Here is a 27,004-nt window from a genome sequence, read left to right as displayed (position 1 = left end):
GCTAGGGGGCTCGTTCTCTGGTAGTGGAGTGTGTTCAACTTCCATAGTCTTTTTCATAAGCGCAGATCACTAAGCAGAGAAAGTAGTATGAACCAATTCAAAAGTCTTTGGTATAACCCAGCCGGGATTTGAATTCATAAGTACAAAGCGAGTTCAATTCCCACCGGGTTATTTCAGGTGACGGGTATTATACATGTAGATAGGACAAGGACAATGTTCTATTCGTCTTCTGTCCCTCGATCGAATATCCGATGTCTGAGTTATGTCACCAACATCAATTCGCTTTGATATACTGCCCAAAACATGGCATGAGATGTGATAAATGACAGTTGGCATGAGGCAACAATAAGGCCAAGGACATTTTTTTATTCATCTTCTGTCCCCCGATCGACTTTCCAATGTCACCAACATCAATGTTCTTTGATATACTCTGATAAACTGCCGAAAACACATGTCCGATGTCTAAGTTATGTCACGAACATTGATTTGCTTTGATATACTACCCAAAACACATATCCGATCTCTGAGTTATGCAAAGCACAGAGATGTGTTTTGATATACAAACATGATATCAAGGGAAACAGGTATCGGGTGTACTATTTATGGATTTGAAAAGTTTTGTTCTCAACAAGTCTTCTCAACGGAAGTGACGATTGCGATGACAACATCTTTACTTTGATAAAATTTCAGAAACGAAATGAACGAGAAATTAAGAAAAAAAATCTAAATATTATTAAATCTAGAATATGAGCTTAACTTATATATATATATATTTCCTTTAAGCATAGACCATCCTGATTGGATGGAATGAAAGAAAAATACATTCAAAGGAGAGATAGAAGAACTTTATTGCGCGACAATTGTATCTGGTACAATGTATGGCAACGTACGCACATGAAAGTCGAACTATTGCTAATAGTTAACAAATGCAAAGGACTAGTTTAAGCTATGACTAACAGTAGAAATAATCTATAGAATAATGTACATGCTAATGCTCTAAAACAGACTATGTTGGTAACAGTATGCTGTGTCAGGAATTTATAATACTGTCTCGTTTTTGCATAGAGTTGTATACAAATTAGGTGGATATATGAACAGGGCATGATAATATCCTAGTAAATATCTCTATGCTAAACTTAACTTGAATATTCAAATATGATACAGCAACTGCCAACCGACGTGTTACGTTGCGAGGGCGAAAACGGCGATACCATCTGTCACCAATTAATTGCAGCGCCCCTGTTGAATTGACCCGGCTACTCCGGTATCGCAGGCTGCCCGCCGACTGCCTGTGGTTGGACATAAATAATTGTGCCCACGGATGCATCGAGCGCAGGTTCGGGAGTCAAATCCCTTCCCAGTGGAGATAATGGCTTCGCCTTTAGCCACCTGACCGCCTGCCTACCCTACTACTTTAGCACCAGGGGGACCCGGGACCCCGTATAAACACAAGAGGATCCTTCTGCATCGCGGTTAGACAGCGGCAGGAGCAGATCTGCCCACCTGAAGACGTTGCTGGCCTGAGCCGTAGACTGATGCAAGAGGGTGTCGCTCCTGCTCTTACGAAATAGTTTCCCGTAGCGGCATTCACCGGTTGAAGGATCTTAAAGTCACTGTTTGGTTTCATTTTACGTTAGTGTAAAATGGCGGGGTGGAAGGTGTTGTTTTGGAGGGGGTTTGGTTTGTTGTTTATCTCCGAGCTCGCGGCAGGTGGGGGCGGCGAGACTTCGGGGGACGACGATAAGAACGACCATGACCACGAGCTGATCAAAGATCTGCCCAACACCTTCAACTGGACCCATCGGTACGAGTGCCATGGAAAGACGTGCGGTAAGCCTCGTTACTCTTCAAATCCTTATCGTGGGTGTTACCTTGATATAACCCAACCATTGGTAATAGAATTGAACATTGCGTTGTGGTCGCTAGGTCCGTCCCAAATTTGGTTAGGCTTGATGCCATAAACTACATAATTTGGTTTATTCTTAAGGCCACAGCGTGCATGGTTTCTGTCTTATCTTCATACACACACTAGTTATCTTGTTATCATCATTACACACGTTTCTTGAATTGCAACTGCTTCAAATCACAAATGTAACCCCTTCCCCTTCACAATAGGCTCTACATGTGGTATAACCCCAACAGACAAGCGACGATGAATAGAGAAGTGCACATTCAATTGAAAGTTCTGTGACGGTGATTAGAATTAGAGATTTTATATATGCTGTTTCCATTCACAAAGAAAAGAGCTTTCGGTAAGTCATCTGATCTGATCATTCACAAATGAAAATGACCCAAGCTTAAGTCGTAATTTAGATTTAGAGCATTAGTCCCTTCCAATGTTGATTACAAAGGTATAAATCCAATATGGGGAAATACCTTACGTATCGAGTGGTTGAATGTACATCTAGGTAAGGGGCCCCGTGAGCACCGAATCCTTAAGATCTGAGTTGCTGGCGGGAAGGCCAGCTCTAAGACTAAGAGAGCAATCGCTTACCTACGGTTTCAGTGCTGCAACTAAACGTAATTCAATATTAGCACTGAGATCCACAGACCATAGGTGTTTCAAACCACTGCTTACCAGTTGCCTGAACATTTGTGGTCATGGAAAGCTCGCAACGTAGGTAAGGCCATTCTAACCTCCTTGATAAGACATGATCGATTTTTTTTGTAAATCTTATTTTAGGCACAAGCCGTGCGTGTGCCCTCTGGCATGTTGAGATCAAGTAATCAGTGCGTGGAGGTTCAGGTCAGGACTGGATTTAAAGGCAACATGTCGTTTCAGTATGTCTGATACATTTTCATCAGCAATTAGCTGAAAGTAAGTGAGAACAAGACCATCCCAGCGAGACTACAGTAGCCCGGTATCCATACCTACTATAGCTCTTCTGTCCTCTCAAGAGACTCGGAAGCTATAATAGGTTTGGATACCAGCGAAGACTACAGTGGGATGATAACCTTCAATTTCGTCATGTTTCCATTGTTTGAACCAATGCAGAGAAATTATTGTAACTTACTACTTTAATTTAAAAGCAAGTTGCTTGCGCCGCACTTATATCGACAGCATGTAACTTTACAGTATTTTATGCGCATCAGTTGACGCCTATGTCCGGTTATGCTTGCAATAAAGAGACGGGTTTTAGTGTCCAGAAATCCTCGCGAAGATTCGGAGATACTTATCTTTTGCAATAACTGGACAGCGTTTCGCATGTAATGTGTAATCATTCTCGGTCCGGGATGAAGACGCTTTTATGTTCAATCGTTAGAGGCTTTAAAGGTGCGAAGAGCAAGAGATCTTTAAACTGATGAAAATAGGTGATCGGTAAATCGGTCAAACACTACGCAACAGAAAAAGACGGTCAAGTTGCACAAGGTAGCAGTTACTCAAGCAACTGCATACAACTGGACCACCCTAAAATGAATAGATAGATAAAACCTCCTTGAATAAACTGGATTATCCAGTTGCTTGAGTACCTTCTGCTTTGTGTATTTTATTTCCTGGATGTCTAACCTTCATCGATGTGTGACGGCGCAAGTTGAAAACAGCCATGGCAGTTAACTACATTGAAGCATCAACCTTGTCTTGTAAAAACCAACTCTTGACGAGACGAACGGGATTTCGGTGTACAGGCCATGCATTTGTTACAGACAAATCCACTGCACCTTATTCTTTGATAGTTGCCGCAGCCTCAAAAGAGAGCTGAATTCCCTCGTTGTAGCTGGCACAACTCCAAGACATTGCTACAGCGTTGCATCGCACAAATGAGTGTAATGTATCCGGCCTACAAGGGAATCAGTGTACCAGACCACACACAGTTGCGCCTCAGATGATGATGGAACGGTAGAACGTACATGCATCCCAGAACGGTTCATTCAGTCTATCTTTTCTGAATGTCTTAATGTTCTCCATGATATGTGGCGTCGTGTGGCATAATGGATAGAACATCCGACTGTCAAAAAAGGGGACCCCAGTTCGAACCCGAGCTGCCCACAGACATGTCTGAACATGCGCCCGGACGTTGTGCCCTTGGGAAAGGCACTTAACACAAATTCCCTCACTTCACTCAGGTGTAAATGAGTACCTAGCTCTTCTAGAGTTGGGGACGTCCCTCGGATAGGACGTTAAATGGAGGTCCCGTGTTTGAGGAGAGCCACACCCCGCGCACGTTAAAGAACCCACCACACCTTTCGAAAAAGAGTAGGGGCATGCCCCGGTGTGCGATGGTCCAAAACCTTACAATCTTGTGTACGTCTTACGTACCGTGCTAGAGTCCTCAAGTTAATGAGGTTGAGCACGTAATGAGAAGAAGAAGAAGATATTTTACAAGTCGCTGAGAGGCATGCTCAGATGACACACATGAACTATTGGACTTGAAGAACAGAAATGGCATGTCTGTTCTGGCCAGATACCGGAGTGCCTAGAGCCAGATTCTATCTGATTTGTACTGGCGTGGGAGAGAGAGCAAAGTCAGCAAAGTACGTTTTTCAAGTACAATGCCCGTCAAGAAGATAACGATACCGCTAAATAACACCCAGACAAACGGAAGCAAAATAGCCTGACAGCAGGCACCATAATTGTCCCCAAGAGCTGGTAAAGCGGGAAGAGCTATTATATCCGTTCGATCTATTGTCTTTGAATGGAGTTGCGTCTCTTCCAAGACATATCACGTAATCTTTATTCTCAAACTTCAAAGAATAAGAACACATACAAATTGCTAAGCAGCAGCAGCAGATCGTATTCCCCATGTACACGATCTATCAGCTGATGTATGCTATAACACGTAAGCTGGTAGGCTGGTTCTGAGCCAATTTAGCGTTTTGATGAGCTACAGGGTAAGGATCAATGACAGCCGTGTCTTTTGGATTATTTCTTAAGCGATGCCACGCTAAAGACTCATGTATGCGTGCATCCGTGACTGCCAGGGCGTTTCCAGAGACATACCAGGCACCAAGTCACCATAGCACTGTAGTTAAGGCTTAATAAAGATGTAACCAAAAGCATAATCGAAAGTTTTGTTGATGAAGATTATTCACAAGGCAAACATTACAGGAAAAAGTCGTTAGCATCTGCAGAAATCACCATTGCATGTCTTGCCAGTATACTTTCCCTGTATCAGATGTCTGAATCTCTCACACCTATGTAAGTTTTCAAACTGTATTTCGGGAAAGGTCACCATGAAAGGTAGAGGATATGAAGATGAATGCGTCCTGTGCTGATGTTTGGACAAGGTCTACAGACAGCACGGCGTCCAATTTAAGGCATCACCAGATGACTGAGCTCATAGCGTGCGCGTCATGATGAGAAGTGCGACTAGAGAGATGCGCTTAACAAAAAACTCAAACGTCCTTCTGGCCACATGATGAGAAAAAAACCATAGTTTTGTACAATCTACAGCCCAGGCAATGCCCGATCTATTTACAAGGTGAGTTCACCGTAAAGTCCTGTGAAGTAATATGTTAGTGATATAGAGGGCCTTGATGTGTTCACCTATGAAAGGATGTTTCTCTAATCCCAAATCCTGGCTGCACAATACGACGCTTGAGCACCGCCCTTATGAAAGTCATTTATAATTGCCACGACAGAGCCATTCTTGCTTACAATAATTTGCAAGGCAGGGTGATTCTCATATACGGCATAGGTGATGACATATTCCATGCGAAGGAATGCGAAGTTACTGATAACATACCTTGAGTCTTGCATCGAGAGGTTCAACGAACGTGACATTTCCCTGAAATGGCAGAGTAGTAAAAAGCTTTCGAATGGCATTTTGATCATTTGGGAGAGTTACCATCGTTTCACCGGACAGCCACCTTTGACCGTTTGCTACAGAACGAGGTTTGGTAGCTTCATAACCTATTCAAAACTCGTACCTGAACAGAAAAAAAATCCTAATCCTTTTCTCCCTATTCCACTCTTCGATTTATGAATGTCATCAAGGCAGTTCGTTTTTCATCTTGTCAATATATGGAGGCACCTCATACGTTTATCTTGGTTCCCTTGTCTAGTTCCATTTGTCATTTGTTCAGTACTAATCAGATTTCCGTTGGCAAAAGGATTTTCGATATGTTTAATTTTCCCCTCGACCTTGAATTTGCGCCAGCATATTGCATAAGGCGCTGGCACGGTTATTAATATGAGCATGTACACGATTTAGAGTATTCGTGCGGAGTTTGTGTCGCGATGTCCATGGCAACATTAGCCAACAACGAGTCTTTTACCAGACAGAAGAACGATACTTAATTTAATCATTAAACTTGCTCAAGAACGTCTGCAGCTTTAACAATCAGGTCCTGGGTTGCCTGTGAACTATTTCTTGGTCCATTTTCATTCTCACAAGGATTTGGAACTTAGATGCATATTTTACATTATTAGTATGAAAGCTCAGTTGTGTTGGTAGAATTCATACTGCAGCAGGACCTTATAAAATCCAATCCAGGATTTCATAATCATTTGTATCCAGATACACACTAACGTGTTATCAAAAAAAAGCGATGATGCAAGGGTTTATAAGCTTCCTTACCAAAGCCGGCACCTTCGTATGAAAGTGATTTCTGTATTGAGAATCTTCCTTTATATTGTTTTCCCCCAGATCGTTGGCTTGACGTCACCTGTGCTGCTCATCTTCTCAGTTTCGGATCAGTCTCAGAAGCCACCATGGTGAGGGTCAATCTGCTGTTTATCTATTGATATTTGAGGAATGATTGACATAACAGGTAATTATCACCTTTTTTCAAGATGTCAACCCGTATATAAGACGTAAGATTTGATCCGCTCACATAGAGAAGGGCCTCTAATATTTTTGATACGTGTGGTGGTTTTTTTAACGATACTTGAGGTATGACTCCCCTCAAACATGGGACCTCCGCTATACGTCCTATGAGAGAGGACGTCCCTAACCGAAGCTATCTACTCGTTTTCTCCCTAATCGAGTGAGGAAATAGGTGTGAAGTGCCTTTCCCAATGGCATAACACTGGGGCCTTCCAGGGATTCGACAATACTCACACTATACGCACATGTCAAGTGTATTCTCCTCTTGGATTAATATTACATGTGATCTCTTTATTACACTTCCATACTATACGATCAATGAAACGTACCGTAGAGGAGGAGAATCATGCTCAATTGCCTGTAAGCATCTGAATCAAATAACGGATTCCCAAACGTTCAGCTGCTACGATCCCGTTACGTTTTACGGTCACGCTGTATAGGTAACGGTTTCTCCTTTAAACGACTCGAGTACAATTTGCTCCATAAATGTTTTTTGTGTTTTCTCGTCAAACGCGTCACCTAGTGAGTTGTCGGCTCCTACAAAATCGATCCTACATTTACCAGGACCAGTTTTAGGAGTCGAAGGTGCGACTGCTGCCGAATTGCTGCTGCCAATGCTGAAGCTGTTTGCTGAAACACGATTGTCGCGGGCCAACAGTATAGAATTGCACTTGACAGTGTTTCCTATAATACTATAGACTTAGAAGTTTGGCAAACTTTAGAGGTTTCGTGGGATTTTGATTAGAGGAAAATCCGAAGACCGCAAGCCTAAGAAGGTCTGATGTCATCCCCTAAGTTTACTTACCGAGGAGTGTGTTGATGCGAAATGCATGAACATATAAGGCCTCATCTATTGCTTAGACATGTGTGTATAAGACGCTTTAGCTTTAGCTTAGGTTACAAGATACCTGATCCAATAAAATTCAAATGTAGTTGAAATTAGATATTTCATACGCTATTTCCGTACACAAAGTAAAACTCTTGATCAAACATGTTTTCGATTAGTCCTATGGTCCTTTCCAAGTTGAAATTACCCGAACTGAAGTTACACTCAGCTAAAGATAAATTCTGACTAAGGCAAGATTCCACGTTCCACTCAAATGTCCCTTGACCTGAATCCGCGAACGAAGCGACAGCGCAGTAATCCGTAAAATTGCCTTAGCGTCTCTTTCTTCCGCTCGTCATACTTAAAGATCCCCCTGCTCCACCGCCAGGAAGTAGCTCATCGATTATGGAAGACGTGCGTAATACCAGACAGAGCGCTCAGCGAATTTCATAGATAAAAAAGGATCTTTTTACAGTTTGTGGGTTTTGTTGTCTTCTCAGCCATACTTTTACGCTTTGCACGATATTCCAGTTATGAAATTGAGGATAAGACAAATCCAATTTAGGTCGCAGAGAGAGAGTAGTGCGATCGCTGTCTAGTGGCATGGTAATCTCCAAGCCGCTCCATGGTGGCAAAATCGTACCAGCCAGCCAGAGAAGCTCCAGCCAGCCAGAGAAGCTCCAGTCAGCCAGAGATGCTCCGGTCAGCCAGAGAAGCTCCAGTCAGCCAGAGAAGCTCCAGCCAGCCAGAGAAGCTCCAGTCAGCCAGAGAAGCTCCAGCCAGCCAGAGAAGCTCCAGTCAGCCAGAGAAGCTCCAGTCAGCCAGAGATGCTCCGGTCAGCCAGAGAAGCTCCAGCCAGCCAGAGAAGCTCCTGTCAGCCAGAGAAGCTCCAGCCATCCAGAGAAGCTCCAGTCAGCCAGAGAAGCTCCAGCCAGCCAGAGAAGCTCCAGTCAGCCAGAGATGCTCCAGTCAGCCAGAGAAGCTCCAGTCAGCCAGAGAAGCTCCAGCCAGCCACCGTACATGTAGCTGGTATGTAGGATTTGGGGCCTTACTGAGAGTGCATCTGTGCGCCCAGAGGAAACATGTTACTATCTTGCGCCAGATGTGTGCCATTGTTCCGAACTTTGCCCTACTTTGATCGTGATCTGTTTGTGGGAGCACAACTGCCGCAGGTCTGTTTATAAATTACCGGGAGTAACGATGTAGACAATGATCTTCAATAAAGATGACGGTGAGCATAGGTATTCAATAATTCTCTCCAGGGATAGGATGATATTATCAAATGTTTGCTAATGAGGCGCTACACTATCACCGCAAACGTTGGAGAAGGGGCGTGAAGTTGGTTTGTGATTATAGCACTTTTGCACGGTATTGTTGGATAGTCTTTGAAAACGATTAAGTTTTGCACGATACTTATTCAGAAACAAAATCCGTTTCATCCGAAAATAATTTCATCAGGTTGGTAGAGCATAGGATATTGGAGTATATTATAGGATATTCTTTTTACAAAACCAGTAATGTCTCACTTGCTTACGTTTCGATGTCTATCAGACACCTTCCTCAGAGCTTCTGACTGGAGTGCTGCTTCTTGCCGCTATAAGTCAACACCAGTGGTGAACCGGGACGAGGGGGGATACACACGTATTAGCCACATTTGGAATTGTGTTCTCAAAGCACTCCAGTCAGAGGCTCTGAGGAAAGTGTCTGATAGACATCGAAACGTAAGCAGGTGAGACATTGTTGCTTGTATAAAAAGAAAACGCCAATATCCAAAATCCGTTTCAAGCTGGCAATCGCCAATTTAAGCAATGTTGCAGCACCCAACAGTACCTCGAGCTCTCTTTAAACTTCTATGGTTGGTATGGACGGGCTTGCTGTTAACTCAAGACAACCGAACCACTGTAGCAGGGGTTTATATCCGATAGACTTCAAGCTCTACTTAGAAAAAGTCCGCCCAAAAACATTAAAGGCAAAAAAAATCTTCTATCATAGTAATGTTGCAGGACTACGCGGATTGTCGTGCATTTCTTAATGGTACAATATCAGTCATTCGGATGCTTTAATGGTCATGTAGTATCAAAACGCCATCAACATTTAGACTGCACAAGTCCCTTCCATTACGGCAAGGATGGGTGATGCTATCGTCAGGTCTGAAGTTCAATATCAGAAATGGAAGCAATCAAAATGCCATTAGTTTTGCGCTTCTGCCATCATGGTTCTGACTTTCACATGCCGCCATGTAAATGTGCCGATGTCTGGAAATTTGCTTCCGCTTCTATCATAGATCTATCAGGATTCAGGATCATCTTCAAAAAGTCTCAAAAGCAATCTTCAATATACAGTTTATTTGCCAACCATTTTCATGTTTGACACACCGTCCCTCGCAAAATATCGCGCAATTTGTGAACACTAAATATGGTCACAAATCCAATAGGTCTTAAGATTGCGCTAGTAATGCGAGGTAACGCAATTGCTTCAAGTAACGTAGCATGTAGAGCGGGGCTGGGTATATTTCCAGTCGATCTAGATGTTTCAGTCCGCATAGTCAAGTACTGGCTACGACTCACACAACTAGACATTTCCTCACATCTTCTCCAAGTAGACTCACTTCTGTCACAACAACATATACATGTGAATAATCGTAGGAAAAAGTGGACTCAACATGTAAAGGAAGTACTTGACAATTGTAGCTACCCATTCAATTGGAATACCAACAACCCCGCATTAGTATCGTAGATATAGAAACGTATTAGACTAGCAAAATAGTTTAATCTTGTATGACATGCTTGCCTTTGTTTTACTTTATGTTTGTACTTCGTCATTGTTGTCAACTTGCAATTAGCCTACGGGCATGTATTTCCAATAAACCTATCTATAAAGTAATCTCTTCGTTCCTTAATTCCAATCGGTGACGCAAAATTGACGCTATCAAGAAGAGAATTGGCTGACTGTAAACTTGCGGTACAGACCAATAGCCCGCACGTACATGTAAACTGTGCAATTCGTTGTTTGAGGACAACTCTCAAAAGACGCGATTGCTGCGCTCCAATAGAAACAACGTGTCCTTGCACCGGGACCTCCATAGAATCACCTGCAATGAAACGAAAAAATCAGTATCCATCGGCGCCGTAAAGAGTAATCTCGGACTCCGGGTGGGAGAGTCATCTCAGATTACCTACTAAGACGCACAGGAATGAAACGCACACTTGGGTAGTGACCTTTGAACCACAGGCGCCTTTCTGGGTACCTCTGCAATTTTATGACAAGCCTAATGCGTTGTAGAGGTAGGCTATATTGAAATATTGATACAACAAAATGGCCCGGAGGGATTTTGAAGGTTTGTAATATTGGTTTTGCTTCACGTTTTTCATGTTTGCTGATCAACTTTTATTAGTGAAATATGTGTGCATCAGCTGAAGGACTGTCTGATTTGGAAAACAGCTTAAGTTTTTTCTGTGATGTTTGAAAGTTGCCGCATTTTTCAGTTCAGCTATGAATCACCAAATTTTCTTTTACCAATTTCTGCTATCAACTATACTGTAAATGCATGGTTTTTGTTTCGCGCTAAGGCGAAAATGGAGTGTTTGCGGTGGTTTTAAGTTTGCGGCAGCGCTATAGTCACACACTGCTACAGTATTGGACAAAAATGTTCTCGGTGGTTTTAAGTTCGCGGTGAAACGGTCGCCGCGAAAACCGCGAACATAAAACCACCGCGAACATTTCTGTATTTACAGTATTGTGTTTTTATATTTGCCATTGGCAACACAGACTTCACTTTTGCTACCATCGCGTACACACGGTGAACACACCAAATGTTGTACTAGTAAGTATTCAGGCAGCAAAAGAAGACGGATTGGACATAAGCTAATTGATCTATGGGGAGACTCTCGGAGATTCCAGGGCGGAAATTGGACGTAGGTGTATCCAACAACTCATCCCTGAGCAAACAAAGGGTTTGTCATTGATGTTTCCAGTCGCTTCTATCTGAGTAACGGCGACTTAGATGTTGCCTGGATGAGTTATAACCCACAGGCACATCAGTAACAATCATTCTTCTCCTACAGATTGTCAACTGACGGCCGAGACGCCTTTTACAAAGCGGCAAATGTAAATTCTTCACTGACTTCAGCTTTTAAAGTAATGAATCTGGATCACCGTGTCTGATCTAAGATTGTTATCGGCCTTCAGAATGGTTAGCACCTCTTTTGTGTAACTTGCTGATGAGCTGTTGTAAACAGCTAATTGACAAGATGCAACACTAAGTTGGTAAGCTGTATTCACAAGGGTATTCAAGTTCCGCTTCTGGTTTTCTGAAATTATAGTAAAGACCTCTTTGGTGTCACTCGTTGATGAGATCTAGAGAAGAACCCATTGTCAAGATGCAGCAGCACTCTAAGTTGGTAAGCTGTATTCTCAAGTGATAACAAAACAAAGCTGATTCTTACGATGAAATCTTGTCACCAACGCGACATCTTGCAGTTGTTACCTACCTACCCACTTAGTCCCTTGACCTCCGAGTAGTTAGGGGGACAAGGTAGCAGTGAAGATGGAGATCTGTCTCCAGGCTCGTCTGTTTGTTAATCCTACCTTAACCTTCACCTTCATAATCCATTTTGAAGGCCAATAGCAACCTGGCAGACTATCAAGGTGAAGGTTGAGGTAGGATTAACAACGGTAGGATGTCTTCCGGGTGATAAGATTTCATCGCATGAATCAGTTTTGTTTTTTTATCACTTGAGAATACAGCTTACCATATTGACAATAACTCCTTCTGTAGATCTAATCAGAAGGCAACACAAAGAGGCCTTTACTATTCAGAAAACCAGAAACGGAACTTGAATATCCTAGCGAATACAGCTTACCAACTTAGTATTGCATATTGTCAATGAGTTGTTTACTACGGCTCATCAGCAAGTGACACAAAAGAGGTGATAACCAATTTGATGGCAAGCTGGCACAACCTTGTTAATCCTACCCTAACCTTCACCGTGATAATCAAGCTGCCAGCGTTGAATAAGCGACGAGAATCTAGCTGTGATGAATGGAGGGATTAACAGCTGCTCAACACTTGTGGGACTAATTATGAAAGATGGCGTCGACTTTACCACAATTCAGTCGTTAATAGGTCGCGTATTTCTGCACGATAGGCTGTTCCCTTGTGGATAATTCTCGCCGCCATCGATTGGTGATTAACTTTGACTTTCATCATGGCACGTCCCTGTCCCGTGCATGCCAGCTGCGGTTGCCATAAAGTATTTCAAAGCACAACTTATCATCATGAAATTTGATCTTTTTTCAATGATGATCTACTGAAAAATACGAATCAAAAGAAATTGTACTTCCCAACATTTTCGACTCAGTGAGTGAGTGACTGACAGACATGACTGTACAACTTAACTTAAAGTGCTCTTACGTTGATGAAGGTTAGACAACCAGGTAATAAGATACGCCAAAAACAGTTACTCAGGCAACTGGAGAACATTTTAAACAGTCAGATCTAGATGTTTCAAACAGCATCCTGTATCTTTCATCAGTGACTAAGGGAAGTACCGGAGAACCATGTTTTATATCAAGTGCTCTTACTTTTCTAACTACAAGCATACACGGGAAACCTTTTATGACACTGTCTGGTTGACGCCAGCTAGTTAATTGGTGAACTAATTAGCATGAAAGGCAACCGTAAAGGCAGACTCATGCAAGCGCAACGAACAACACATGTTCCTGTACCGCAGTTTCAGGCTCATTTACGACGCCAATAATCCGTGACTAATCAAAAGTTTAGTGTATAGACGGCCACGGGTAATAAGGCACGCATTGCTTTATTCGGCATGACCTTGTCTGTATCCGTATCTATAAAACCGCCATTCGGCGTAACACACCAGCTTCGCAGGCACGCGGCGCGGCAGCAGCTGGTTAAATTATACTGAACGGCCTGTCACACCTAGCCTTTGCACATCTGATTGCAATCGTTCTTTAAAGCTATTTAATGAGGATACCCCTACAGTACTTGATGACAACGAGTTCCATTCTACTATGATTCTCGGAAAATACGAATTCTTGAACACATCAATCCTTGGTCGATAGCTTTGGTACTTAATGCATGATGCGTGTCGACCGTCGTTTATTCATAAGAACCCACCATGACCTCATGAATATACTAGTAGTGTCAATGACTTCTGTTTGTTCTTATCTCTTCTTTCATCAACTTGCCAACTCGCTAGATGCGTCATTCTGTATTGCATGAGAATAGAGATACAGCATGTCTATGCTTGCTTCAACCAAGCATAAATTAACCTGTTTTTTTTTTTAATTTTAGTTTATAGCCTATATATGGAATAACGCTCAGTATGATGCTGAGCATATGTGCGTCATCAAGCCCTCATTATTTCTAAAAAAACAGTCGAAAATGTATTATCCCCGTTAACGCAATGGTCGTTTCACACGTTATACATATAATCTCTTATGAAAATACACGAAAAACAAAAGATACTCAAGTAACTGGATAACTTTTGTAAACATTTATTGTGTATCTTATTTCCTGGATGTCTAACCTTCATCGACGTATTATGGAAATAGGTTGCCACCGTGAGAGGTACAATAAGTGGCGGACGATGGCATTCCATCCTTCACATCCTTCAAGCTTCTTGGAATTGTGATCAGCAACGACCTTACATGGGGACCTCATGTTGAGTACACGCTAACTAAGGTCCAACCGCGCATACATTACCTACGCGTAGCCAGGCGTGCTGCCCTACCCACTGATGTACTTGTGCAAATCTACAAGTCTTTTGTCCGACCTGTGTTAGAGTATGGGTCCCCTGTATGGGCCGGCCTTCCACGTTGTCTGTCAAACGAGTTGGAGAGAATTCAGAAGATGTGTTTGAGGATATGTGGAGTTCCCTGTGACCACCTGCCAACCCTGGAGTCTAGGAGAGGGGATGCGTCACGTAGTGAACTTCAGAGAATTCCAAGAGACCCCTTCCACCCCTGCAATGTCTTCCTCCCACCAAGGAAGAAGCCTGACCATAATCTAAGGAACAGGGAAACCCGACACATGTACAAATTACCACTTAGCAAGACCAAACGTCACAGTGACTCGTTTGTTATGAGAACTCTGAGAGACATTCAAAACCTAGTTTAAAGCTCTATTCGTCTGTCCTCGTTCGTCCAAAGTAACTTTTTAATGTATTTTAGCGCATGATAATTCTTTTAAATCTGGTCTATTGGAATGTTTTTAACATAATTCTGTAAGAAATCTAATGTAATTCAGGTGTGTCGTCAGACACACCTGCAATGTTGATTTCAGAATAAAGATTGATTGATTCCCATCGGTTTGATGTTACAGTTATGTAGCTACCACGTACCATTTTAATCTGTAAGATGACCAATGATATCAAATGGAAGAACGTTTCATAGACCTTTCAACATATGCTGAGCCTTCTAACTGGTAAGGAAACATACGCGCAACATTTCGAGTGTTAGCTGTAGGAAGGAGCTGGGTTTCATACCCAGCTACACCCCTGATTGATTTTCTGTGGTCTGCGGATCAATAAAGTCATGATACCCATCTGTAACGCGCTTTCCAGATCGGAGAAAGGCCCCCCTTCCATAACAGATCACGTGACCTGATACCCAAAGTGGGTGTGCACTGTTAGTTGACCTCTTCTGCTAGCTGCTAAAGTGTGATATGGTTTCGTCCTGTGTCGCAACACGCGAGGAATACCAAATCAGTACCACGTATACCCACGGCAGTCTACATCTAGGAACATATTTCCGAGAAGAAAAATTTTCCATCCAAAGTGAAGCAACGACCTTGCATTGTGAATCGCGTGAAAATTTACGTCCAACACAAAAATGAATTGGGACTTACCCAAATTTTCGTCTGACTCCGTTAACCTTGTTCACGGAATGGACCCGTATATTCATAATGACTTTTACCAAGTGAACACAGATGAACTTTCAAGCTAAGACCTTGCAGTGTAGTGTCGATCCGTGGCTATGGGAGATAATGTGAGCTCCTCTGGGCATACTGCGGCTGCCGTGCGGGGGTGTAATTGCCATATGGCATGTAGTCTTAGCGGTATGCATTCCTCTAACTACAAAATCGATAATTGCAATGAAGAGAAAGCAGTAATGAAAGTAAATTCATTAAGGTTAACAGCTTAGGGATGCACTTTTCTAAGCTCATAAGTTTCCGTAATTATATGTGTTACGTCTATAGGCATTCGTTGTGAAGTGGGGATAATGATACAGCCGAAGGGCCTAGAGAGATATAAGACTTACTGATAAATGGGAATTTGTTCGACAATATCTCGCGTTAAAGGTTGCTGCACCTGGGTGTTAAGGCAAGCTGTAGTTTGGTATACGGAATATACAAACCTTTCTACCTATGAAAGTTGTACGTCAATTGGCACAAAATGTACCAATTTGTTAAAGATGCAGCACAAACCTTGATATGATGAGAAACTCTCACAATTCATCCGGGTACGATAAGACCGCCACATCAACACAAAACAAAAAAAATGGGGAATTTAAGGAGATCTATAGTGCAGGGGCTGGAGATCACCAGAACTGACTGGAGGGTCTACGCCGAGAGCAGACCAGCCTGGCGAGCCCTATGCACGTCTGTAGCCGCCATGCATCAGACACTGATGCCTGCGAATGATTGATATAGTGCAGAAGCAGCAATCCCCGAGGTATGCACACATCAGATATCCAGGTGTTTAAGACATTCTTGCGAAGGTCGACGACCTTCTCATAAGATCTTGTTTTTTGATTGTGGCGATCTTACGGTACCCGGCGGACTTATGAGCGTTGACGCTACAGCTGGATGTGGTTTCTTCCTATGTTTCTTTTCACCAACAAATGTGATATACGTTTTTTCAATGGTTTTCAATGGTTTTTATTCAGTAAGGATCTCGCGGGCAACACACCCGAATCTAGTCCTTATTGCAGAGGATATACAATATAGCCCACATTAAAACAGCATCTTCACTACCAAAAATGCTATTTCTTATTTTTCTTGATTTCTTATTTTTTCTTATGTAGAGAAAGATTTTCTTCCATAAAGAATTTCTAGAAAATCAAGAAACCTTACGCAAAATCTTTGTATGTTAAATCTTACATTAAGAGTTTTATTCTTGTTTTTCTTAGGTGAAGAGAGTATTTCTAGTATGATTTTTATCAGCAAGAATATTCTAGAAATTTAAGTCAATCTTTCTTCTTTAGTCTTCACACTCCACTTAACATAGTTTAAGCTAATTTAAAAACATTCTCTTCCCAGGACTTCCAGGTGAGCATCCAGCTGGTTGAGCAGTGGCTGGACCCTCGTGTGGCGAACCTCACGAAGGAAGAGCGCGTCCCCGTGGCCCCGGAGGTGGACATGTGGATTCCTCATGTCGACTTCACCAACGCCAAGTCCGTCACGGTCACCACGGGAGAGGACGAGACGTCCATGTGGGTCTCACGTGACGGCTTCATCAACCGGGCATTAAGGTGGGAACCAAGCTCTGTCAGCCTTCTTGAAGTAAAGAAGCAAACTCCCTCCCACACCTGTCGGTGTATAGGGCAGTACCCAGGCCATGGTCCAGTCTGCTCGAAGTATGAATGAGAAATCCCATGGTTTTCAATCTATATTTACGTTTTCTCTTCTTTGCGATACTTTAATGAAGAAGGAACCGGTTGAAACTCACAGTCGTCTGTCGATGATGAATGAATGAAGTGGTGAGTCATCAACGGCCAGAGAACGTTCTCGTATTACTGCTTGCAGACCTATAAAATGTATATAACAGGTTCGAAAAATAGCTAACTCTCTCCAGTAATGGTATCTAACAATGTTCAAAATAAGTGTGTTCAATGAATCTCCAGTTTCTCCCAGTTGGGAACTCTCTCTATCTTAAGTGATACAGAGTATGATGCTTCCATTAATGTGAGGAGAGAGAACAGTTATCTAATCGTTGTGTGAGAAAAAGGCCAAAGCTCCCATTACAAGTTCCAACTGACCGGAATGATAGGAAAGAAAGTTGTTGAGGAACAGGCGGTTTAACATTGATCGTGGCGAAGATTAATCCCAGGGTTCCATCTGATACCTGTAGAGGGTGGTCATCATGCCGCTCCAACAGCTGCTACCCGGAGACATCAAGCACTTGTCTTCCCGTAAGGGCGCCATTAAGACACGCGTACAACATTTGTTCTTAATTTCTATCGACCGATATACATTGTTAGTTGCATCAAATTAATGAGTTGGCTCGGCTTGCCTTAAGAAGAGGAATTGGTAAAGGACTTGGCCAAGTTCCTGGTGCGAAAAGTATTTCAGATCGTTCACCTTGAAGGAGTTATACTTGCCGGAGGATGAAGGGCAGGAAAAAAACTCGAATGAATAGGCGAAGAGAAAAATAGTAATTACGTGATAACACTACTTCAATCTTCTAAATACTTTCTGGAAGTTTCTAAACGTCTCTAGTGCAAAGGAATTCAAATCATGCAGCTGCCATGGCTCTGGAAAATTTTTGATTTAAAGGATATTGGTACTTAATTTTTACCGAACCTTATATTTAAATTGGATTGATGACTTGGCTCAACAAGAGAAATGGGCAAAGAACTTAGAAAGTTCCTGGTAAAAAAGCAAAAAGTACATAGAATGATGCCGGCTCTGGTACCTTGTTCAAAGCTTTCGATTTGACGGAGGTAAAATAAATTGTCGGAAGGAGGAGAGCCAGTAAGATAACAAAAGAGGATAGATGAAGAAAAATGTATCGTTTATAGTGGTCAGAAGGTCAGAATAAGAGACTGCAGTCAAGTCTCATGCAATTTACGACGTTGGAAAGTTCCTGGTGGGAAATGTATTGAGAATAATGCCGTCGTCACGGCTTTGGCAAATTGTTCAAAGTTAATTATTTTCCGACGGTAGGAGATACCTCGCTAAGAATAGAAGATATGTCCGGGAATAGGAGAGTCAGGGAGATAAGCACGGTGGATTGATGAAGAGTAAAGATAACAAAATGCTAGAGACTGCAGATAACTCTACTGCAATTTACGTCGTTGAAAAGACGGAGTATTACTGATGCATCTGGCCCCGAGCGATTACAAAGAGAGATAGGAAGTGTCTCTCAACGTGCCACGTAGAGCAGACTGAAAAGGAATCACCCTATTGGAGGAATCACCATGTTGTCTCCTCTGATGGATCAAAGCGAACTATTTGCATCTGTAAGTATGGGACACTATGGAGAAGATGTCCAGTAGTGCACCAGTAAGATTTGTTTTTGTGATGCATTTCGAGCCTTTGACATACAGAACCTTTATCTGTGTGTCGTTTGTGGTACAAATCGGTTTCTGTAACAAGAGAAAACTAAACAGCAGAGTGGTTTAGATAAGCACTCAACATATATATCATGTACTTTAGCTTCGAATTCGTCATGTAAGAACACAAAGATAATAAGTGGCGCTACGTGCAGGTTTCTCTTGCAATAATGGCGGAGGGATAAACCAGAAGCTTGAAAACTAGCTACACTTGGCTCTACTAGATTCTCCCTCGTTAATATCTTGCCTGTGGTCACAATTATGGTACCAGGGATGTGCTCAGGTAACTGCTCCCGGAGGCTGATGGGATTAGTGTCTATGGAGACGGAGCGGCCACATTCGTTAGACCAGCGCGAGCCGTTCAGATGTGACAGAAAGAGGTCACGGAAGCGAGCCTTTGGAAAAAGAAACATTTATTCAAATTCACAGATTGCGTACAATCTGAGGGGAGCCGGTGTTCAGGAATTATCGGTCCCCCCGGGAAAATCGGTCCCCCTCCTGCCATTGGTCCATGTTTGAGACTGGTGGGCGTGGCCTAAAAGTACGAAGGCCCACAACAACATAGGCTGTAACATAACAATTCTACACTGTCGACATTGTCGACAAATAATGTCCCCTCATAGGAAAGTTGAGACAATCTTCCTCTGGTCTACTTCGGACCCTAATTAAAGACGAATCTATGAAAATTGATATAAACGTTTCAAAGGGTTTTGGCCATTGTGGGATTTCATCTGAAGGGGACACATTTTCCCGGGATAGCCGGGATTTTCGGTCCCCTCATTTGAAAGTCGACAACGTCTCTTCTGATGTATTTGGAAACCTCTATTTCAACTTGAAGACGCTTCTCTGAAGACCTAACACAACTATAAACGTTTCAGATGCAGAAAGTCTCAGTATTTGGCCATTGAGGGGATTTCAGGTAAAGGGGACACATTTTCCCGGGCTGAGGTTAAGTAGGAAAGTCAACAACGTCTCTTCTGATGCACTTGGAAACCTGTTTTTTTAACTTGAAGGAGCTTCTCTGAAGACCTGACACAACTATAATCATCAAAAGCAAAACGTCTCAGCATTTGGCTTTTGAGGAGATTTCAGGTAAAGGGGACACATTTTCCCGGGCCAGGGTAGCCGGGATTTTCGGTCCCCTCATTTGAAAGTCAACATTTTGTCTTCTCTTGAACCCGGGCGCTTGTTTTTCAACTTGGAGACGCTTCTATGAAGATATGACACAACTATAAACGTTTCAAAAACAAAAAGTCTCAGCATTTGGCCATTGAGGGGATTTCAGGTAAAGGGGACACATTTTCCCGGGCCGGGGTTACGCCGGGATTTTCGGTCCCCTCATAGGAAAGTCAACAACGTCTCTTCTGATGCACTTGAAAACCTGTTTTTCAACTTGAAGGCGCTTCTCTGAAGACCTAACACAACTATAAACGTTTTAAAGACAAAAAGTCTCAGCATTTGGTCATTGAGGAGATTTCAGGTAAAGGGGACACATTTTCCCGTGTTGGGGTTAAGCCGGGATTTTCAGTCCCCTAGATCATAGGAAAGTCAACAACGTCTCTTCTGATGCAATTGGAAACCTGTTTGTCAACTTGAAGACGCTTCTCTGAAGACCTAACACAACTATAAACGTTTTAAAGGCAAAAACTCTCAGCCTTTGGCCATTGAGGGGGTTTTATGTAGGTTTTAGGTAAAGGGGACACATTTTCCCGGGCTGGGGTTAAGCCGGGATTTTCGGTCTCCTCATAGGAAAGTCAACAATGTCTCTTCTGATGCACTTGGAAACCTGTTTTTCAACTTGAAGGCGCTTCTCTGAAGACCTGACACAACTATAAACATTTCAAAAGCAAAAAGTCTCAGCATTTGGCCTTTGAGGAGAATTCAGGTAAAGGGGACACATTTTCCCGGGCCGAGGTTAAGCCGGGATTTTCGGTCCCCTCATAGGAAAGTCAACATTTTGTCTTCTCTTGAACCCGGGCGCTTAATTGTTTTTCAACTTGGAGACGCTTCTATGAAGATATGACACAACTATAAACGTTTCAAAAACAAAAAGTCTCAGCATTTGGCCATTGAGGGGATTTTATGTAAAGGAGACACATTTTCCCGGGCCAGGGTTAAGCCGGCATTTTCGGTCCCCTCATAGTAAAGTCAACAACGTCTCTTCTGATGCACTTGGTAACCTGTTTTTCAACTTGAAGGCGCTTCTCTGAAGACCTGACACGACTATAAACATTTCGAAAGCAAAAAGTCTCAGCATTTTGCCATTGAGGAGATTTCAGGTAAAGGGGACACATTTTCCCGGGCCAGGGTAGCCGGGATTTTCGGTCCCCTCATTTGAAAGTCAACATTTTGTCTTCTCTTGAACCTGGGCGGGACCGAAAATCCCGGCTAGATCTACCCCGGGAAAATGTGTCCCCTTCCCTGAAATCCCTCAATGGCCAAATCCTGAGATTTTTTTGCTTTTGAAACGTTTATAGTTGTGCTAAGTCGTCAGAGAAGCGTCCCTTAAGTTGACAAACAATTTCCAAGTCCATCATAAGAAGCGTTGTTGACTTTGCTATGAGGGGACCGAAAATCCCGGCTAGATCTACCCCGGGAAAATGTGTCCCCTTACCCTGAAATCCCCTCAATGGCCAAGTTCTGAAACTTTTCGCTTTGAAACCTTTATAGTTGTGTTAAATCTTCAGATAAGCGCCTTCAAGTTGACAAAGAAGCTTCCACGTTCATCAGAAGAAGCGTTGTTGACTTTTCTATGAGGGGACCGAAAATCCCGCCTAGATCTACCCGGGAAAATGAGTCCCCTTCCCCTGAATTCCCTCAATGAAACGTTTATATTTTTGTGTTAAGAGCATCAACTCAAGTTAAAGTAATTTAGAAATAAAGTATTTTTCCAAATGCATCACTACTAGGAGAAGAGTTGTTGACTTTCCTATGAGGGGACCGGAAATCCTGGCTACCCAGGGAAACTGTGTCCCTGCAATGGCCAAAAACTGATACTTTTTGTTGATGAAACGTTCATATTTGTGTTTGTGGACAATGTCCGTCCCACCTTCTTACAATTCATATATTTGGCAGTAAGTATTCAATTCAAAGACAGTGTTTGTGGATGATATCTATGCTTTGGCCCTGTGGGCCTTCGTACTTTTTAGGCCACGCCCACCATGGATTGGGGACCGATTTTCCTGGGGGACCGATAATTCCTGAACACCGGCAACAGGAATCTAGTTCCTCTACGAGGCCGACTCCCCCAGAAAATTTACAAAGTTGAGATAAAAACAATAAATGAAAGACATCAAATACTGAAAGAAGTACATTAAAAAAATGAGAGTAATAAGGTCAAATGATAAGGAAAACAGGGTAAACGGTTAAGCTATGTCACTATGCAAGATGAGCAACGACAAGTGGTCGTCCAAGTACATAAGTTATCAACAGAAAATGTGTCACTTAATCGGGATCTATAATATGAAATCAAGAGTTTTTTAACGGACTGTAGAGTGAGGTTTGAGTACGTATGTTGGCGAATGTCTAGTGGTAAATTGTTCAAGATGACGGCAATACTACTAAAGTAAGAGAATGAGAATGATTCAGTTTTACATGGCCGTGGTACAAGTTGGAATTGGTCTGTAGAGCGAAGTGATCTAGTAGGTCTGGATACATTGAGGACATGAGAAATGTTGATACAGTACACGTTGCGGAAACATTTGAAAAGAAATAAGATATCAAAAAGTTCTCGTCTGTAACACAATGGTAGAAGGTTGGTATGGGTTAATCTGTCCTTATAGTTAAGTTCGTAATCATTACAGATGTACTTGGTAGCACGTCTTTGAACACCTTCTACTTTGCGCTGATACAATCTTGTATGCGGTGCCCATGATCAAGACACTGTGCACTTACTCTGGACGTGCACTCAAAATATATGGGCGCTTATCCAATTTCAAACAGAGCAGATTGGAGGTTCTTTCAATGACGAAGTGGGCGATACAAGAAGCTTGTAGGCTACCCATATGGCCTATATCCGTCATCCTTCTACGATGAAAAATGTGAGGATGTGATTTTTGATAAAGTAAATATGACGCGATCAGAGATGGTCGATACAGCATAGTGCTTTTGTTGTGGCGCCGCTCGGTCGTGAGCGTCCTCTGACAGTTTTGCATGGACAGATTCAGTTGAATATTGTTTGCAAATCGAAGTATGAAGTGTCTATATATCTAGTACATTCTTGAATGGTGGCCTGAATGTAATAGTGAAATTTGGGGCTTGACCCAGGCTTGTAGCTAGCGAACGTTTCAAAACTTAGTATGACTGTGTTTATATATTGATTGTTAATTGCCTATATTGCTTGTTTGTATTGGACTACCCAAATGCTCTTACTTATTGTTATTGTATTTGTCTATGTCAGTTGTAATTTTTATTTTCAAAGGTGATGTTTGATATTAGCTACTGCTAGAGTGCATCACCTCTGTGTCCTGTGTATTCTTCAGTTGATTGATAAAAAAATAAAATAGAACAAATGGTGGTCGGGATAGTGCTTTGCCCGCCACTCCTCAAGCTCTTCCTTAGCATGAAAATTTAAAGGCACCGAAGGCACAAGAAATATCGATCTAATGAATAGTATGTGTAATTCAGACTTTATCTCAATTCGGAAAAGGTCGAGGACCTTCCTGTATCAACAGTGGCTTTTGTATGGCTTATTCACACATATAAATGATTCAGTCATAGACTGCTGGTTGCCGAATGATGTACTTATGAGGTAGACCTAATTCAGTCTGTCTGGCTGGATTGAAAGTATCGTTCGTTCGGATACCAATTCGTCAGGATTTAATCTATCTAAAAATAAGATTTCAGCATTATGAGTGGCCTTGCATCGTAACTGGAACGATCACCATTCTCCCTACTTCAGCAGAACTACATGGAAGCGACATATGAGAAATTAATCAAGCATCAATACACGAGAAAGACAATCAATGATATTTATATCTTGTTTGTCCATTTTGTCCATACAGATATGACATCCGTGCTTCCTGCCCGATGAACCTACAAAGCTTCCCATTGGACAAACAGCGATGCAAGCTCAAGCTGGATGGAGGTACTATACCGGTGACTTTGTGAGCCATTTTCAAATCTGTAAACAGTGGCTTTTATTTCGACAACGACATACTCTCAATCAAAACCTTTTAATGTGCTTTACATGGTAAACGCCTAATAACGAATGCCGTATATTTGCCAATAAACTGTTCATTCATTCGGAGATACTCTACTGGTGACTTTGATAGGTATTTCTTTCACACACCCTTTCCATTAGAGGTAACTAATTTCATAGATAAAGAACGAATCTTTAATGGTTTTGTGTGTTTTAAAACCATCTGGATCATACTTTTACGTCTTGCATCATACTCCAATTATGAAATCAAGTGTCGCTCAAATCCGATTTGGGTGGCCATACGGTCGCTCAGCGAATCGCCGTCTAGTGGAAGTAAAAAATATCTCAGTCTATAAACGATGAATGCCAGAATGATTTCAGCAGAACAGGGACGGTGTTACTTAGAACAGAAAGGGGTCAGTGGTAAGATCAAGTAGCAAGGGGTAAATACATTTAACGGTTTCCACTCTACTTTATGCTACATTGTGCAGCTTTACGGTATAGCTTTAACGTTGCTTTTTGACAGGTTCAAATTATTTCTCTACGATTGATAAAGCAGAAATATATGTACGAAAATGTGCAATTGAAATGGCTAGAACATCGATGATCGCCAGAAGTCGTGAGGTGCTTCAGCACATATTCATTATTTTGCTGATATATGAGAAAGACGGCACCGGGATGCCCCAAATGTCGTTTTGAAAATGATTTGGCATTCCTTCTTCTACAGTACTCTAATCTTGTACATATATTGGCGCGACACGCTTTCTGGTCGTTTACAACACCTCTTGGGGCGAGATGTGTTCTCCCATCACGTTTCATGAGCAAATATGAACATAGGCACTACATGAGGTTTGCTTAACAAATTCGCAATTCGTTTTCATGTCCCCCAGAGTAATATAAACTTTGTGACTCAAAATTTACGGTCGTCATCTAAAGTCCATTTACATTTCCTCATAAAAATGAGAGTATGGCTGTATTATCACAATCCCTCGTTGACCTAGATTCCGCTCTGAGCATCTGGTCCTGCAATAAAAGTTAAGACTAGGACGGAGGAAATTGTCAATCCTGTATACTTGCGTACTTACTGGGGCATATATAAAACTTTGGGGCATAACGATAAACGAAAACGCCTTCATCAATGTCCACCAGAAACCCAAATCAGTGTCTGTATCTGTATCTATATAGCCGGTATAACCGCCATTCGGCGTAACACGCGGCGCGGCAGCAGCTGGTTAAATTACACTGACCGGCCCGTTACACCTGGTCGTTGCACATCTGACTGCAACCGTTCCCTAAAGCTACTTAGTGAAGATGCTCCTACAGTACTTGATGACAACGAGTTCCATTCTGCTATGGTTCTCGGAAAATACGATTTTTCGAACACATCAATCATTGGTTGATAACTCCAGATCTGCTTTCATTTTGGTGACACTAGCACCCCTGTCATAGTTGTTCGTGCAGAATCTGGCAGCTTGGTTCTGCACCCTCTCCAGTTTATCTTTATCCTTCTTTGTGTATGGATCCCAGTATGATGTGATCATCTCTTAGTAGGCGACAAGAAAAAATAGAACTGTAATTAGAGAAGTGCGGTACTCCTCATGCAATTAAATCTACGAAGACACTGTCAGAGGGTTTGTCGATGGACCTCTTCTTATTCTAATCGAAAAGAAGTTGGCAACTGATGACTTCAAGCAGGGCAGGGATAACCCTGAGGTTTACCACAAGGCTCTAGCTTTAGTTGCAGCTCGATCGTCCGCGGTTCCCCCTCTCGCATATAACGTTACTGATTTCCAACAGGGCATCGCCTGCAAGGAAATGTACACAATGATTTGAGTTTTGGTTGTAATAAACAGCTGAACATAAGGCTTAGAATTATGTTCCAAAATTTGAATTATGGTACGGTATTGGTACCTGTTGATTGATTGATTCGCTCCTGCTTGAGGTCGTGAACTTTTTGCACGACCCTTGCATGCCGCACGCTTAAAACGTGCCTTGGTCTGATGTTATGATCTATTGTACTGTCATAAAAAAACATTTCCGTGCACTTTTGAAATACTGATTCAGATTTCAGCACGTTTTATTGACAAAGGAACACACAGTGTCCTAAAAACGCATCTAAAGGGGAATGAATCATCCACATAAAGTTCTTTCTGCATTTTCGGATTTGAATACCATTTTCTGTGGGCGTCCAAGTTGAGTATAAAACTTTTATTTGCTATGAAACGCAATTTCATTGATGCAAGCATAAAGCTTAAGCCATTATGAATTTCGGTTGTCCCTTTTATACCATATATATGGGCAATCACGAAAAAATAATGGAGTTAACAAAAAACAGCAATAAATGTTTCTACCTCCGAGGGGAAAACATAAAACACATTGATACGCTTCAATAAACAAGCTCAGGTGAGGCGATTTTACTGCTCCAACAAATTTCTCCCACTACGAAGCAATCACAAACATTTTATTCTCGAAGCAGAGGTTTCGATCGGGGGGCTAGTGGTGGCCGCAATCTTAACCCTCCTTTCACAAGGAAGCGTTCCGTTTTGCGGCAGAGGTGGAGGGAGGACAACCGTAACTAACTGGGACTACCACTAGCCCCCTGATCGAAACCTCTGCTTGGAGAATACAAACATTTATCATTAGTGTAAAACTGAGCCGGATTCTATCATGTACCAAAGAACACGTTCGTCCCCGCTGTACGCCGGGGCGCTGGGTTCATTGTACATCTATGTAGGGTAATTGTTCTGAGGCCTATTCACGAGTCTATGAGGGATAGTGTCGTACATACATACATACATACATACTAGACATACCGAGATCATTACGAAAAGCGACTGCCAGAAATATACTATCTGAAGTAAACTGTACACTGTAAAACCGTCGATAAAACTTGATTGAATATATATAATACATTAAACGTCGAGTGTGCTATTTACGCTGCCTATCAATAATCAACAGTGATGGGAAAGCAAA

The 27,004-nt window shown here is 42.2% G+C and overlaps 1 protein-coding gene across 1 annotated transcript in view; it reads left to right on the top strand.

Moving 5' to 3' along the window:
* The first annotated feature begins 1,265 nt into the window (after nt 1–1,265).
* Nucleotides 1,266–27,004, top strand: part of LOC136438547 (glycine receptor subunit alpha-2-like) — a 34,531-nt gene continuing 8,792 nt past the window's right edge. The window contains exons 1-4 of the mRNA XM_066433374.1: nt 1,266–1,830; nt 6,588–6,655; nt 16,877–17,088; nt 23,895–23,977. Coding sequence (XP_066289471.1) covers nt 1,644–1,830; nt 6,588–6,655; nt 16,877–17,088; nt 23,895–23,977 — 550 coding nt within the window. The 5' untranslated portion in view covers nt 1,266–1,643. The remainder of the gene's footprint in view (nt 1,831–6,587; nt 6,656–16,876; nt 17,089–23,894; nt 23,978–27,004) is intronic.

This window comes from Branchiostoma lanceolatum, chromosome 7 (genome assembly GCF_035083965.1).
Source record: "Branchiostoma lanceolatum isolate klBraLanc5 chromosome 7, klBraLanc5.hap2, whole genome shotgun sequence".
NCBI lineage: Eukaryota > Metazoa > Chordata > Leptocardii > Amphioxiformes > Branchiostomatidae > Branchiostoma > Branchiostoma lanceolatum.
This window is presented reverse-complemented; position numbering and strand designations above follow the sequence as displayed.